The sequence below is a fragment of the Pteropus medius genome, unplaced genomic scaffold (genome assembly GCF_902729225.1).
Source record: "Pteropus medius unplaced genomic scaffold, Ma_sr-lr_union100, whole genome shotgun sequence".
Classification (NCBI taxonomy): domain Eukaryota; kingdom Metazoa; phylum Chordata; class Mammalia; order Chiroptera; family Pteropodidae; genus Pteropus; species Pteropus medius.
In genome coordinates, this window is record NW_024354875.1 from 849,296 (window position 1) to 864,971 (window position 15,676).

The 15,676-nt window shown below is 58.9% G+C and overlaps 1 protein-coding gene and 1 long non-coding RNA gene across 5 annotated transcripts in view; both read right to left on the bottom strand.

Annotated features, from left to right (window-relative positions):
* Positions 1 to 3,842: 3,842 nt before the first annotated feature.
* The window catches only part of DIS3L2 (DIS3 like 3'-5' exoribonuclease 2), a 272,704-nt gene continuing 260,870 nt past the window's right edge, over positions 3,843 to 15,676 (bottom strand). For 2 of the 4 annotated variants that reach the window (XM_039855704.1, XM_039855707.1), the window contains 7 exons: positions 15,404 to 15,587; positions 14,645 to 14,731; positions 11,667 to 11,814; positions 11,198 to 11,328; positions 10,938 to 11,042; positions 9,524 to 9,708; positions 3,843 to 4,089 (listed from right to left, as the gene is read on the bottom strand). In XM_039855704.1, coding sequence (XP_039711638.1) covers positions 3,876 to 4,089; positions 9,524 to 9,708; positions 10,938 to 11,042; positions 11,198 to 11,328; positions 11,667 to 11,814; positions 14,645 to 14,731; positions 15,404 to 15,587 — 1,054 coding nt within the window. In that variant the 3' untranslated portion in view covers positions 3,843 to 3,875. Of the gene's footprint in view, positions 4,090 to 8,525; positions 9,030 to 9,523; positions 9,709 to 9,750; positions 9,772 to 10,937; positions 11,043 to 11,197; positions 11,329 to 11,666; positions 11,815 to 14,644; positions 14,732 to 15,403; positions 15,588 to 15,676 lie in introns of those variants that run through there. The other 2 variants (XM_039855705.1, XM_039855706.1) reach the window with 2 other exon arrangements.
* Positions 5,559 to 8,440, bottom strand: LOC120597051 (uncharacterized). Its single transcript, XR_005651313.1, has 2 exons — positions 6,658 to 8,440; positions 5,559 to 6,551 (listed from the first exon to the last, which is right to left on the bottom strand). It is a non-coding gene; the product is annotated as an uncharacterized LOC120597051 (long non-coding RNA).

Here is a 15,676-nt window from a genome sequence, read left to right on the forward strand (position 1 = left end):
TAGTCATAGGGGACGCATCACTCCTTTGTTCACCTGATTCGTTCAGTATTTCTGAGAGTCGGTTGGGGCCAGGCACAGTTCTGGTGCTGAGAAAGCTGGAGTACAAGGCACTGGGTCTGAGCAGGGGCCTGGTTTGGCTTCGCGATGGTGTCCTGCCATCTACATGGCTTCTCACCAGGCTTGGCCTGGGCTGGAGGGAATGCCCGGGAGCCTGGGCCCAGAGTCTTGTGCTGTGCAAAAGGGTGGGGTGGTAGTGACCCGGAGTGGGGACCTTGCCTGCATCTCCAATTACCCTGAGCTGGGCTGGGCCAGCATTGCTGCCCGCGCCTACAGGGGGCAGGCCGGGAGGGGCCCACCGCCTGTACAGGAGGTTGACCTCTGACCCTTGGACAGGTAGATAGAACCCAGGGGTGAGTCTGCTTCCTCAGAGAGAGGATATGGAGGACCACAGGCACAGCCTCTGATGAGGTGCTAAGAGCTTCCAGTAGCCCCAGGCCGGGTTCAGAAGCATCCCTCCCATCCAGCCATCCCACCTCTGCACTGAAAGTCGGGTCTTCAAGACATCTGTACTCCCACATTCACAGCAGCACCATCCTCAACAGCCAGAAGGGGTGTCGGGACCCACGGCAGGCCGCCCCCCAAGACTCCACAATGGCCTCTCGATTATTTACAATTAAAGTCAACTGAGAAGCAGCAGGAGCAGGTGGAGCCCTGACCCTCCTCTGTGCCCCTAAAAGCAGGGGCCAGCTGTCCCTGTGCCCCGTGCCCTCCCTGCTGAGGGCCGAGACACAACCTGCAACCTCATCAGAAGTTAAACCACCCAGAGGGAGAAAGCCCGCATAAACCAGCCTCAGACGCCTAAGGGCAAGCCTCGCTTAGCAGTGGGAGCCATCACCTTCTAACAAGCGGTGATTTTTTTGTTTGTTTAAAAAGTATAAAAAGTGCCTCATACAATCATTCCTTTGAGCCTCGTTTTATAATCTGAGCATCACATTGTGATTCTCCGGTGCACACATATTAGATTGGTTTTTCTCCTTGAGGACTTATAAGAACTTTAACATCATAATTTGTGTCTCGAAGTTTGGATTTTTGGAGTTTGAACTCTTGAGGCTCCTAACAGAGCATGACTCTGCCCCTAGGCCTTGGAAACGGCCAGCAGAACAAACAGTCTCTCTGTGCTGGTTGATTTCTGTTGATGAGGAACCCCAAATGTGTCCTACAAGCCTGGACTGGAACTAGGACGTTGGCGAATGCCTGCTTATGTCACCCATTGTATCACAGCCCTACTTGCCGACCACTGAGTTAGCCAACCATTAAAATTTCGCCCCCATCAATCAGAAACTAATGATGTAAGTTCGTGGTCCTCTTTCCACGAGCAGCTCATCTCTGATTGTCAGCTCTTCGCACTTCCGCCTTCAGAAACCTTTCTCTGTCCCCTCCCTCTTGGCACGTCTTCCGTTCATACTGAGGGTCACGTCCCTAATTTGTAAATCATATCTCAATAATACTTTTAAAATTTATTTTGGGATTTTTGTGAACAGCCTGTTAATCTAGTCTTGTGTCAATTTTATTACTTTGTTACCAGTCCAGCAGTAAGAACTAAAGGGTAGAAGGGGGGGGTTCTCCCCGCTCCCGTAGAGGTACAAGCGATTCGAGAGTCCATCAACACACGAACGAATAAACAAAATGCGATATACTGTAGACGACAAAAAGGGGTTCTTCGGAAAGTCACCTCTCACAGGGTGATCTGATCATGAATTCCTAACTAGGCAGGTCATGGTGGGCAGTCCCGCCCTGGGCACATAACTTCTTTAGTGAGAGGTTAAGCTCATCCATTCTTCTGGATGGCTAGGTTAACACACCTTTGGAATACCAGGAGTAACGCCCTGTGGAAATGTCGATCCTTCAGGCTGACATGGGAGAAGCTCTGAAAACCAAGTAGAAGTTAGTTACCCTTTGCAAAAAGCCATTCGCCCTTGTCAGGGAAATCCCTACTTGTAAGGATATTTTCCTCACTCACTCTGGAAAGAAGAGAACTAACTCTAGAAACAGTTGTCAAGGGAGAAGGCAGGGACGTAAACCTGTGTCACTGACCCTCACTCTCGTTTGCTGTGCTCTTCCCGGTAACCCGCCGTGGCTGACTCCCGTCCCCAACATCTTTCCTCTTCAGGGGAAGAAGGTGTTTAAGGTGATGGCTTCCACTGTTTTGGCGAGTTACTCAGTTGTCCCCGGTCTCTTCCATGTCTACAGGAGGTATACATGTGACTGAACTTTATTTTCTGATGCTAAACCGTCTCATGTCAATTTGATTATAGACCAGCTATAAGAACCTGGAAGTCGTTAAAGAGAAAACCACAGCTCCTAAATGGTGTCACTTGTGATAAAGTCCATGACACTGTGGGAGTTCAGAGAGAGTCACCCCAAGATGTGCTTCTAAGGATTGTTTTGAGCTAAGGGTAATTTTAGCTTCAGGCTCAAGAGAAACTTCTGCCCCTCCCTTCAGCTACCTAGAACTTGAATTAGGGGCCTTGCCCATAATGAGGTTATCAGCTATAACCCCTATCTTGATCCATCTATGAGGCGGGGCAAACTCCTGTTTACTAAACATCTGCTTTTATTGTTCTGCAGTGACTCTGTGAAGCCCCTAAGGCACCTTACCTCATTCTTAGCTCAGAATGCCCTGTTCCCTTTCTGTCCCCAACCTCCTGTGCATGTGGGGCCTCTGACCCTCTCATGTTTGTGGGTTCCCAGACACGTGTATATAGTAAATTTGGTTCTTTTCTCTTGCTGATCCGTCTGGTTTCTATTTGATGATTAGACCAGACAAAAGAACCTCGAGAGTAGTTTCTTCCTCTCCAATGCATTCTGTATATTAAAAAAAAACAAAATGCAACCACGAAAACCCATAAAAAGACAAAATTCAGAGAAATTATTTTAAGAAAAGGTTCTAAATTCATAACCTAACTCCATTATGTGCAAATTTAAATTTATTTTACGCACCCTCCCCCATCTCCAGAAACTTTATTGTGAAAGGCATCAATCACCCTCCCACTCACGAGGGCTCAAATGTTTAATCTACTCTGAAACCCTCCCAACTCCAATTAACCCTGAAACCTGTGATTTGACCTTTGAAGGTGGCCTCTGTGGGTCCTTGCCTAGCAAGGGCCTGAGGCGCATCCTTTCTGCAGAGCCCCCTGGGTGGGCCAGCAGCCTTAACTGCAGACTGCCCTTCCTGGCCTAGCAGACTGGCTCCTGGTGGGTTCATTTTTCACTTTAAGCTGCCCAGGGCTAGCCCCTCACCCTGGACTCCCCTGGTCTTGGCTCAGACACAGAATAAACACAGTCCCTAGGGGCTCCACTGCGGCAACCAGGACTTGTCACCGCCAAGACTGACTACCTGAGTCTTTAAGTCGGAGATCTTAGGCAGCATTTTAACTAAGTGGAAAAATCAGGTCGCTTGTCAGCGGAAATTTTATCTTATTTACTGAAATAATGAAGCTTGATGCACCCAGTGCTGAGTGTACAAGAAGACTTTTAACTGTAGATCCGTTTCTGCTAAGGAAAATTTTTTGAGTTAATTTTTATCCAAGTTATACATAAACGTAGTTTAAAGTATCAAACAGACCCATAAGCTTCGTTATGACAACAAAAGCGGCCAGGCCCTTCTCCCTCCCTGCCTCCTCCCATCTCAGGGGCAATCACTCCCCCTTTTTATTTTGATATTTAGCAGTTTTGAAATCATATCCTCGTTCATTTTTCACTTTAAGCTGTATCTGTGCATGTATTTCGTACTGAGATTCTGTTCTTGTTGTCTATTGTGTAGTGAACCACCCCAAACGACCTTAAACAACAAAGATCCTTTATTTGGTCACGAATCAGTAATTTGGGCAGGGCTTGCAGGGGACAGCTGTGCCTGCTCTCTGAGGCCTCAGCTGGGGTGCCTGTGCTGGGGGTCCACTCCCACGATGGCTGTCGCACATGGCTGGCAGATCGGCTTCCCTCCGCGTGGGCATCTCCAGGTTGTCAGCTTCCTCCCAGCATGGCGGCTGTGTTCCAGGAGACCGGAGGAGGCTGCCAGTTTCTCCAGGCCTAGAAATCAGCACACTGACTGCACAGGGCTGCCTGTCAGCGGCCACAGAGTCCGTCCAAATTCAAGGGAGGGGACAGGGAGTCCATTTCTAATTAAGCGAGCAGCTCCACTGAGGTATCATTGACAAATGCGAGCTGTATATATTTAAGGCATATAACTCGATGTTTTGATACTTGTATACACACTGTGAAATGATCCCACAATCAAGCTAATCAACATACCCATCACCTCACGGTCATCATGGCCTTTGTGTGGTGAGAACACTTAGGATCTATGCTCTTAGCAAATTTCAAGGCTACGACACAGTATTAACTACATCACCATGCTGTACTCGAGGCCTCCAGAACTTACTCATTCACTGAAACTCCGTACCCTCTGGCCTACATCTCCCAATTCTTCCCCTCCTCCCGGACCCCCGGAAACCACCATTCTACTCTGTGCTTTTAGAGTCCACATATACGTGAGAACATGCAATGTCTTTCTGTGCTTGGCTTAGTTCACAGAGCATAACGCCCCCCAGTTCATCCATGTTGTCATAAATGGTGGATGTCCTTTTTAAAGGCTGAATAACATTCCACTCCACACACGTGCTGCATCTTCTCTATCTGTGCACCTGCAGATGGACACCTGGGTTGCTCTGTATCTCGGTGTCACGAGGCTGCTGCTTCCTCATGTGCTGCGTCATCGGCGCGCTCCAAATCCCGCCCCCAGCCCCATGCTCTGAACTCCCAGCAGCATTTGAGGCTCCCTCGTCCGTGGGAGTCCAACCTCTCGCCTTTGCTGCCTCCTGCCCCTCCCCCGCCTCTGCCCTTCTGGTATCCACTCCCCCAGGCTCTTCTTCCTGCTTCCTCTGCCAGGGGCCCGTCCTCGTCTGTGACTTGAGCACCCGGCTGTGCCAGGTCTGTGCGGACATCTTGGATTTGCTCCTTCTCTCGGGCCTTCATCTCACCCGCATTTCCGCCGCCCCTCCTACCTGGCCTCCAGCTTCCTGCCTCGTGGCCCATCACGGCTCTGTGGTCAGAGCAGCGGCAGGGGGCATCTGCCGCGGTCTCCCCAGTGGCCCCATCTCTTTCTGGGACTTGCCCGTCCCTTCCAACTGTGCGGGTCCTCAGGAGCTACCATCCCGTAACGTGTCATCTCTGATGGGGCCGGCGGTGGACACTGCCCCATCTCCCCTGGGCCGCCCCTCACTAGAAATGGGACACGGTGTCAGTCTCTTCCCAGGCGGGGAGGTTGCAAGATATAGAGAAACTCATGTTTCCGGGTCACGGTGGAGGAAGCGCTCTACACCAGGAGAGAAGGGGCACAGGGGCCATGCAGCTACTCGATGGCCGCACGCAGGGGACCTGGAGGCGGGGTGGCACCCTGCCTCCCTAAGGTGGGCTTTTCCACCTTCCCTTGGAAGTTCATACACAACCAAGGGGGGCTTCCCAATGGACTCCCTCCCTCCTCATGCCACTTTAAACTGTTTTTTTTTCCCCCTTTGCAATGGAGAGATGGGAATGTTCCTGAAGCCCTGCACCCTCCCTGGGCTCTTCCTCATTCCTGACAGGATGTTCCCTCCTGAGCCCTCACAGGCTTTCCACACACCAGAGCACAGGGTGACCCCGCCTGCCACCCTGTCACTTCCACACCTGCTGCTTCGGCAGATGCTGCCAGCTTTACCTTCACTGTTGCCCCCCAACTTCTTACCACCCCCACTGCTCCTCCCCTCCAGCCCTGCCCGGGTCTTGGCCTCAGCCTCCACGTGCAGCGCTGAGGCCTGTTCTCAGCACGCAGCTCGGGGGCACGGCCCTGCGCCCCTCCTCTGCTCGGGTCCTGTAAAGAAAGCCCTGTCATCTGAAAGGCGGAGGTGAGCCTGCCTCAGCTCCCGAGGCTCTCCTTGCAGCTCATTCCACCCCAGTGCTCTGCCTCCTGCAGGGCCTGTGCCTGCGAATAGCCACCGGGCTGTCCCCATGGGCCTCTGCCCACACGTGGCCTCCCGCCCCTCCTTCATCGTTCATGCCATCACCGCCATCTGCCACACTGGAAATGTGACACCGCCCTCCTGGCCATCAGCTCCGAGGGCCCTGCTACATCTAGGCACTCACTGGGTTGAAAGAACAGAGGTCATATGGTGTCAAGGCCCGGATGAAAAGCCTTCAGTGGCTCTGCACTGCCCACAGGACAGAGCGCACACTCGGCCCGGCATAGTTCCGAGGTGACGCACTGTTCCCACTTTCCCAGCATCACCTTGCGTGTCCTCTCGGCACTCTGGTCCTAGGGGCCTTGGACCCTCACGGCTCGCGTCAAGTACCTTCAAGCCTCAGGTCCTTTGCTCCTGTGGGGCCTGCGTCTTCTGGGTACCATCCCTTCATGGCTGGGAACACAGCCCGGCCTCTGACCTTTGCTAGAACCTCACTGTGTGGTGACATTGTCTGCGTCTACGTCTCCCTCGCCCCTGGTGATCTGGAGCGGCCACCTGAGGAAAAGACAGCCTTGCTTTGTTGCCTGGCTGTGGCCCTGTGGCCCGCACCGGCATGCAGCGCTCTGGGCCGCTTCCTCCCTGAGGTTTTGTGTCTCCTCACCTCTTGCCAACAGTGCCCTTTGCGTGGGGCACAGAGGGGCTGTCTTTCTTACTGGACCCATGGACGTGTGTCCCACCCACGCCCTGCATGTGGATGGAGTCAACGCTGCAGGATGCGTGGGTGAAGACGGAGGACGCAGCTGCAGCGCGTGAGGAGCGCGGGGCCCACAGGAGGCGCGGCGTGTGGCGGAGGGCAGGTGCCCGAGCCCCGGTCCCGGCTGTGTCTCCTGGGCCAGAGACCTGCCTCCTTTCTGGATGCAGTGTCCACTCCAGTGGGGTGAGTGGGGCTGCTGTGGCCCCCGTGGCTCTAGGTGGCATCAGGGTGAGGCCAGCACTGCCTCCCAAGCAAGTCCAGGCCACAAAGCTCCGCCCTGCTGACCAAGCTGGCTACACTCCTCTGTGGAGGCTGGGGTGGGGGCGGTGGGCAGTAGGAGGGATGGCTGGTCTGGATCCACACTGTGCAAGAGGGAGCCCCAGCCACAGGCCCTGTGGGACAGCACCACAGAAGAGAGCCACTCCTCCCCAGAGAGTGGAGCAGTTGAGGGGACAGGGACAGGGCTGGGATGTCACACCCCTGTGCTCTCACCGGCCAGCTACCCAGGCCAGGGAGGCCCCCGGAAACCACTTCATCCAAACGCCAAGCCATCAGATGCTCACCTCTCTTCCCTTCCAGGTACTCGGCTCTAGGAGAAGGCTCTTAGGACAGTGGCAGAAAGGGGATGGGGACCCCTGGGACATCTTGGCAGGCGCGGGGTGCACAGACTAAAGGCTGACAGAGGTGTCAGAGGAGGCAGGGACTGGGGGCAGGTACGAGGAGGTGTCCTTTGCTCCCCTCTGGCACCCAGGCCAGTGCTGGGCGGACAAGCAACCGCGACCTGCTGATGGCAGACAAAAGCAGCCAAGCCCGGTCACGTCCCCCGGCCCCCGGCCCCGCGAGGCCCTCTCACCATGTGCTGCACCGAGTCTTTCTTTGAAGGAAACTCGCCACAGCCGGGTCAAATGAGCTGTGATAACAACACCCTAGAGAACGGCGTGGGGGGCTGGGCCATGGTTTGCATGGTTTCCACTCTAGCTTCCAGCAGCTCCTGGGGAAGCCGACCTGAGGCCCCCCAGGTTGGTGGCGTAGCAGTGCAGGCTGAGGTCAGGCCAGCGGGAGAGAGCACGATGCCATGGCCCACCTATCTGTCCCAGTGTCCCTGAGGAGGGTGGGATCAGTGGATGCCGGACAGGTGACTAGGCCAGGCTGGGCCACCAGGAGCTCATTTTCCCCTCCCTGGTCAGGAAGGCCAGCGTGAGGGCCCTTCTCGCCCCTGGCCTCCCTCTGTCCCCATGCTCCCTGGAGGCTGTCAGGGTGCAGGACTGGGATTGACGGGGCCGAGGCACTGGCTTGAACCAAAGGAAGTGAACAGGGCCACTCGGAGCTCTGGCCTAGAAACAGGGGAGGGGGTGTTACAGGACCCACGACCCCTCTCTGGAGGCCAAGTGGGGCTGGTGGGAAGAAGGGAAATGGTGGGGGCAGGGATGGACACAGCAGCCGTAAGCGGCAGGGTGATGGGTAAGCTTGCTGTCTTGCATACTAATTACATTTCTAATCAGCAAGAACGAGGCACTGGCATCAATCTGCCACATGGCCAGCTCTGTGAATCATCCTGAAACTGATGGGAAGGTTCCAGAGGGTGGTGACCCCAGCTCAGCTGTAAGGGGTGGAGCCTGAGTCAGGTCCCTCGCTGGTCAGCAGCCCCAGCGGTAGGCTGCCACCCCCACCTCCCAGCATGCCCTGCACACCGCCCTCCCAGCATGCCTCTGCACACCCTCAGCCCCAGCATGCTCCTGCACACCATTCCTCCCAGTGTGCCTTGCACACCAGACTGCACTTCACACTTGATTTTATTCCATGACACTGATTTGCTGAAAACCCCCTTTCCTGGCGAGGGGAAGGCAGTGGGTGGCCTGGCAGAAGCGGGGCTGGCCTCCCAGGAGGACCGGGAACTACTCTGCTCAGGTAAGCGCTGGCCAGGCCTCAGCCTCCCATCCAGACCCACTCTCTTCCCCTCCAGTTCATTTAAAAACTGAGCTGCAAAAATAAAGTAGAATGAAAAAATAAAAACAAAACCCTGAGTTGTTAAAAACCAAATTAAAAATCCCCTTTGGTGTCCAAAGGTCCTATTCCTAAAAGCCAGCGGGTGGGGCAGGTGGAGGGGTGGGGCTGGGCTGGTGGCCTCAGTCCTCCTGCTCATCCTCGTGGTCATGCCCCTCTCTGTCTTGTGGGCCCAGGAGGCCCTCGGTGCCCGGATGCTTCAGGATGGCACTGTACTTGAGGGCTGCAGTTTCTGCCCGCAGCACCACCTCCACCAGGCTGAAGATGGTGATGACCTGTGACAGAGCAGAGCCCAGCACGGTGACATGGGTAATTCTCGAGGGGCCGCCCAGGAGACAGGAGGAACAGGGGCCAGCTCTGCCACCGTCTGCCCAGCTGGGGCCCCGGGACCACTCGCTCTGTCTGCAAGCCAAGCCCACTCAAGTACTGAGGCCATGGGATCTTGGTGGCCAGTCTGGGGCCAGCACTCAGTGTCACGGGGACAGCTGGGTCGGGGCCGGCCTTTGAGCATGTGGTAGGTAAACACTGTTATACAGAATTTCTTGGGAAGAAGGTCCATAGCTTTTATCATATTCCCAAAAGGACCCCCAAATCTAAGAACCCTGCTTTAGAGAAACAGGCAGAGCCCCCAGCTACTCCCCACAGCAGGCGTCCCCAAGGGAGGGAAACTGGTGCCAGAAAGGCCCATAGGAGGCGGTGTGGGTGAGCTGATGCCGGCCCACCAGGGGGCCTGAGTGACCGGGGACGGGGGACAGCATGCAGAGGGTACCCCAGGAGGCAGGAGGCGGGCTCGCCGAGATGGACGGGGACGCAGTGGTGCTCTGGGAGAGCTGCCCCAGCCCTGCTTCTGACCTGCTGCACCGGCTCCTGCTCCAGGGTCTCTGGCTCCCAGACGAGCATGAGCTCTGGCTTCTTGCCCACCTTCTGGAAGCGGTGGGACCGCAGTGGCAGGGCCTGGGGGCGCACACACCAGGGTCTCAGGCTCTGGGTTCTGGCTGCTGCCTCCTGACTTCAAGCCTGTAAGACCCTAATGCTTGGAAGCAGCCCCCTGCCTTGGCCCACCTGTGACTGGCCTCTAGGGAGCGCCACCTGCCCTGCCGCCGGGTCCAGCAGCTGGCCGCTTGACTTTCGGGGGGGACTACCCCCAGCCCTGCCAGGCCATCTTTGGCTGCGGCAGCACCAGGCCCTTGGCTCTGTGTGTCACTAGGAGGAGGTGGTGGGCCGTTGGTAGCTCAGGAGGCTGAGGCTGGAGGGCTGCCGCCCCCTGCTGGCGCTGGGTCTGTTAGCAGAGACTGTCGGCTGGGCTGTCTGCAGAGATGACCTAGACCTGAACTTTCTTCCTGCTCAATGAACTTCAAAACTACAGGATGAGAGCCCTGCCTGATGGCAGCGGGCTGCGTTCTGTCTCTTCTGCTCTACTCCGCTTTGTGAATGTCGTGTTTATTCCACGCCATGTGCTGGGCTCTGCACTCCCCAAAGTGCTTTAGACATTGGGAAATTCACAGCCAGGGTTGGGGGCCAGGTGGTGACCTGCTAACCACAAGGTCAGCTGAAACAGGTCCCTCAGGTAGCCTTAGACAGGCACCAAGTATCTCCAAAAAAACCCTGGAATAAACAGCCACCAGGGGCAGGACCCGAGGCAAAGCCTGGTCTCCACCTCTTCTCTAGGGGACATCATTTCCAGAGTGGCCATGGACCATTCTTTCTGGTCTTTCCTCCTCCCGTGTTCCCATAAACAAGTCACGCAGAGCCTGCGTACCCTGCTATCCTGTACCAGTTAGGGAGGGGCCTGTTCTCCGGCCACCTGGGTCCTTGGAGAAGAGGCCTGAGCCTGACCCTCGGCCTGCATCCCCCATCCCAGGCAGGCACAGTTCGGTGTCTTGGCAGGGCCCGTTGGGTGGGCCTGGTGCTGGGTGGAGAGGGGAGCAAGGTCTGGGGCTCCACACTCTCTGCCACCGTGTCCCAGGACGGCCCACACCTGAGCGAGGGGCGCAGTGCATTGCCACCCCCATAGCCTGGGTCCTCCAGTGAGGACAGGGACAGCAGAGTCCTCGGCCTAAGCTCCTGCCCGCTAGACGCTAGAGAAATGCGAAGGAGACCGCAGCAGGAGCAGAGCAGGCAGGTGACAGTGGAGCGCTAAGCGGATGCAGCCCGGTGTCTGGGGGGCCCAGCGGCGCACTCACGTTACAGTAGATGCGCTTCTGCACCCCGTAGCGCAGCACCAGCACGTCGAAGGCTTGGTTCAGGACGCCCAGCACCATGGCTTCCGACTCCAGGGGACCACTCTCCTGAAGGGCAGGGCTCCAGCCAAGGCGTGGCCATGGGAGGGGGCATCCCCGGGGCCCACCCCTGCCGCTGAAGGCTCTTTGTGAGCAGGTGCTCAGGAGAGGAGGCGGGGCGGAGGGGCGGGGCAGGGCAGGGCAGAGGTGGGCGGTGGCCTCACCTTGACCAGGACGGCGAAGAAGAGGCCGGTGCTGAGCTCCTGCACGCGCTTGGACGCCATGCGCCGGTCATTGCAGTGGTCAGCCTGCTTCTGCAAGGCGTCCGGCTCTACGCCTGGCGGCTCCCTATATCCTGGGAGGAGAACGGTGGGGGGCCGCTGGCGGGTGCTGGATGGTGGGCGGCACGGTGCCCTGGCCCAGGCAAGGTGCAGAGCCAGCCAAGGTCTCCTGCTGCCGGGCGCCAGGGCCGAGAGCGGCGGGCCGGCCACGGTCAGCGTCCTGACGCCCCAGCCTCCGCCTGGGCTTGCAGTGAGCCCTAATGCAGCTTCCCCTGGCGCCGTGGGAGAGATTCGGGCCCGGGCTCCCTGCTGCGTGGGCTGCCCACCCCTGGGGGCCTCCACAGCCACAGCAGTGTGACCCTGGCGGCTGGGCACCCACTCTGGGCGGGCAGCCCCTAGCTGGGCGCCTTACCGAGCGCGGCGGCCAGGAGCCGGTGCACCATGATGTCGGCGAAGCGGCGGATGGGAGAGGTGAAGTGCGTGTAGAGCGGCACGTTGAGCGCGTAGTGTCGGAACTGCTCCTGGTCCTGCAGGGCCCCGGAGCAGAAGTACTGCGCCATCTGGGGTGGGGGGGTGGGGAGGCGAGGGCAACGTGGGCTTTCGGAGCCTGGCCAGGCCGGGCTGGGGCGGGGTTTGCTCTGCCAGGCTGAGACTCTTCCTCGTGCGGGGCAGTCTCGGCGCAGGCTGATTTGCCAGGCCGCAGCCACCTGAGCAAAGCCGAGGAGGCCTGAGGAGGCCAGGGGACCCGTGGGACCGCCGTGAAGCTGGCTGAAGCCACAGGGTGCCCACGTTCCTCTCCTGCTGAAGGCAAAGGCAGGCCCTGGTCTGGGTCATCCAGACCCCCTCACCCTGGCAGCACTGACGACAGGCCAGACACCCCTGCGAGTGCCCCACCTGCCCCTGCCGAGGAAGGGGTGGGCACTGGGAGCCCACGAGATGCAGGAGGGCCTCCTCCCTCAGCCCTGGGCAGAGGGGACAGACCACCTGGCCTGAGGGCACTGGGGAGGAGCTTATCCGCCCTGCAGTCTGTCGCTGTTGTCCCTGTCAGGGACAAGGGTGGGGGAGGGGTTGTGTCTGGTCTGCCATCTCCCTGCCCCTCCCCTGGGGCAGCCACTCTGGGACGGGAGGAAAGAAAGAAGCTCGGGAGGAAAGAAAGAAGCTCGCGGCCCTGCTGGACCGGGGCTGTAGAGTTCGTCCTGCGGAGGCACAAGCAGAAGCTGAAGAAGCTGCTGGACTCTGCGAGGGCTCAAAGTCCACCACTTCCACGTGGCCAGAATGGAGCAGAGAGAAGGCCCGAGGCACCCGCCACCCAGAGCAAAACAGGCAGTGGGTTCTTCCTCTCCGGCCCTGGCCCGGCCTTGGTTGTGGCTGACCTCATGCCCTCGGTCCCTGACCTCTGCCCTGCTGAAAGCCACACTTGCACCTGGCACCTCTGTGCCCCCAATACTCCACCTCGTGCCAGCCAAGAGAGGCAACGGACTGCCAGCCTGCCAGTCTCAGCCTTTCCTGTCCCTGACAACTTGTCCTGGGGCCAAGATGCAGAGGTCTGACCAAAAGTTCCTTCCGCAGGGCGGGAGTTGTGACTGGGGCACAAGGACGGGCACCGAGCTGCTCCAGGGGGCCAGCGAACAGCCCCAGGCCGGAGCACTCCTGCTGTCCTGGGGGCCTTGGCCTCAGGCCCTGACGCTGCTTGCCCTGTGTCCCCGACCTCTCAGGGCTGGGAATCCAGGACATGCTGCTGCCTGGGAGCAAGTGAACAGGTTCCCCGTGGGGAGCCCTGAGAGCCGCAGCCTGGGAGTTCACGCGCTCGCTCCCTGGCTGCTTGCTCACGTCTCAAAACCTCACAGCCTTCCCTGCACGTGGCCAAACGGCCAGCCGGCTCCGGTTACTGTGTCTGGAGGACTGGAATCCAGGGAGCAGCTGGTGGTGACCTGCTCGGCTCCCCAACTCTGCTTCCCTCCCAGCTCCTGCTGGGCCCTGGGTTATGTCCGGGGCAAGTCACTGGGGGAGGTGGGAGCTGCCTCCATCCTGAGCCACGTTCGGGCTTTGTTCTTGGTGGTGGCCCAGTTCCACAGACAAGCTGGGGTGAGGAGGACAGAGGGCCCTGGCTCCCTTTCTGGCTGGCGAAGGTGTCTCTGGGCAGGGTGGGATGGGTGGAGACTGTGGCTTTCCCATGACCAGCCATCCCCGGGACAGCCCTGGTGTCCTGTTTCGGCAGCTCACTTAAACTTCCATGCTCACTGCCGCTCCCCCTGCCTGCTCCCCTGTCCGTGCCCCAGCTCCTAGGGCTGAGAGAGCATGGGCACTAGACTCTGGTCACACCCTGCCATCAGATCCCAAGGCAAAGGCTAGCCTGCGGGTCAGCGGCAGGCGAGGCCAGAAGTCCGGTCGTTTTCAGGCTCTAGGTGACTCAGGTGAGGGCCCCTTGCCCTGGAGCTGCAGGGCTGGTGTGACTTGGGGGTGGATGGCTCCTAGGGACAGGCAATGGGGGCCCCAGTGGCCCCGCATGGCACAGCCAGGAGGCAGTTCTTGGGACCCAGGGGCAATTGGGGGGCAGTGTGGTGTCAAGCCCGGTGGCCACAGGCAACCCGCGCCCCCCATGTGGGGTGCTTTAAGGTGCTTAGCATGGGGCAGACACTGGTGCCCGGGACAAGGTATAGGCAGCCATACCGAAACGGGCCCTGATGGCTCTGTCCCTGACACAGCTACAGGTGACAGAATAAACCAGCGGTGGCCAGATGAGGCTGTCTGGTTCTTATGAACAGGATGAATCTGATGAGTGACCGAACTCCTGAAAAATGGTTTGTCACTGTCCCTCTACCCACTGGCCAGGCTGCAGCCCAGAGCTAGCCCCATCAGCATCTGGCCTGATAGTCCATGGGGTTGGCTCCTTCCCAAGGTGCTCGGGCCTGCAGGGGTTGAAGGTCAGCCTCAGACGGCAGAGAGGCTGCCAGCCCATCGTGCTGCCTGCAGACACAAGCCATGGCCTGACTCCCCTTCCTGGCTAGAGGAAGATGTCTGTACCTGGCACCCACAAGCTGCGGAGGGCTCCCCAGGGCAGGCTGCTACAGGAGACACTCTCCCCTCCAGTGTCCCCATCCGGCCACGAGTTGCTGACCAGTCCCTGCCTCCCCCCCCGCCCAATTCCCTTGCCCAAGCTAGTCTGGTCCGTGGGGACAGGGCACCGAAGCCTTGTGCATGCCCTGTGGTGGCTCAACCCGGACCCTCTAACAAGCAGACGAGCCATCTGGGGCAGGTGAGGCGGGCAGGTCCGGGCAGGAGGCAGCAGACTGGGCTCAGGGGCCTGGGGCCCATCTGCCCTCGGCGTTGTGTGGGGTGTCCTCCTACCTCTCCCCTGAGTTCCCCCGGGGTGGGGGTGGGCATCCTCACCTGCATGGGCCGGGAGCACATGTTGGTGAGCACCTCCTTCCGGGCCAGTGAATACTTGTCATTGCCAAAGAGTTTGGTCAGGCTTTTCTAGAAGCAAAGCCACATGATGTGCAGTCAGGCTTGGGGAGAGGCTATGGGGCCCTGTCACCCGCTGAGCATCTGAGACCTGGCTCTGGGGGGAAGGGTCAGCTGAGGGGCTCAGGCCTGCCCGGATGGCCACGGGTGGGGTGCAGGGGGGCCATCAGCCCCAGACTATGTCTCGCATTGGGCCTGACTCGGGCCCTCAGCTCTGAGGCCTGTCCTTCCACATCTAGCAGGTTGGCCTGGGCAGACTGGTCTCTAACTGTCTTGCTACGGCACCTCTCCGCCCACCCCAGGATTGGAGCACAGGTAGGACGGTCTCCGTCCTGGCAGATCAGAGCTGAGACCACGGATTCCTGAGCCCCACGAGGCTTAGTTCCAGGCAGGGGACTCTTGACACCACTTACCATAAAAAACATTCTCTGGCTTCCACTGACCCCAGGCCCTACTGAAAGCCTCTGGGCCCCAGCCCAGCCCTGGCCACAGGTCCTCTGCCCACAGCTGGGGCCCTGGTGACTCGGGGGCCTTCTCCGCAGGGCCTCCCCTCTCTCTGTGCTAGGAGTCCTGGCTAATGGGGAAGGGACTTTGGTGGGACACAGGGGCTGCTACACCGCCCACGTCCCTCCTCTCCCCCAGACAGGGCCTCTCCCTGCCCCTACCCCAGCTCCCTGCACTCACATTGAGGGCCCCGGCAGAGCTGAAGTCCATGGGCAGCCCCATCTGGTCGCAGAATTCCTCCAGGTCACTGAGCATCTTGGTCTGGGGTGGGGGGTGCCGGCGCAGCAGGGCCCGCTCGGGGAAGGCGCGGTAGATCTTGTGGGCCACCGCCATGTTGGCCAGGAGCATGAACTCCTCCACGAGCCTGCGGGGGGCAGCGCCAGGTCAGGGGCCGCTGCCCATCGGTCCCCAGGCTCCCTGCTGGCTGGCTCTCTTCGCCCTCGCCTCCGACTG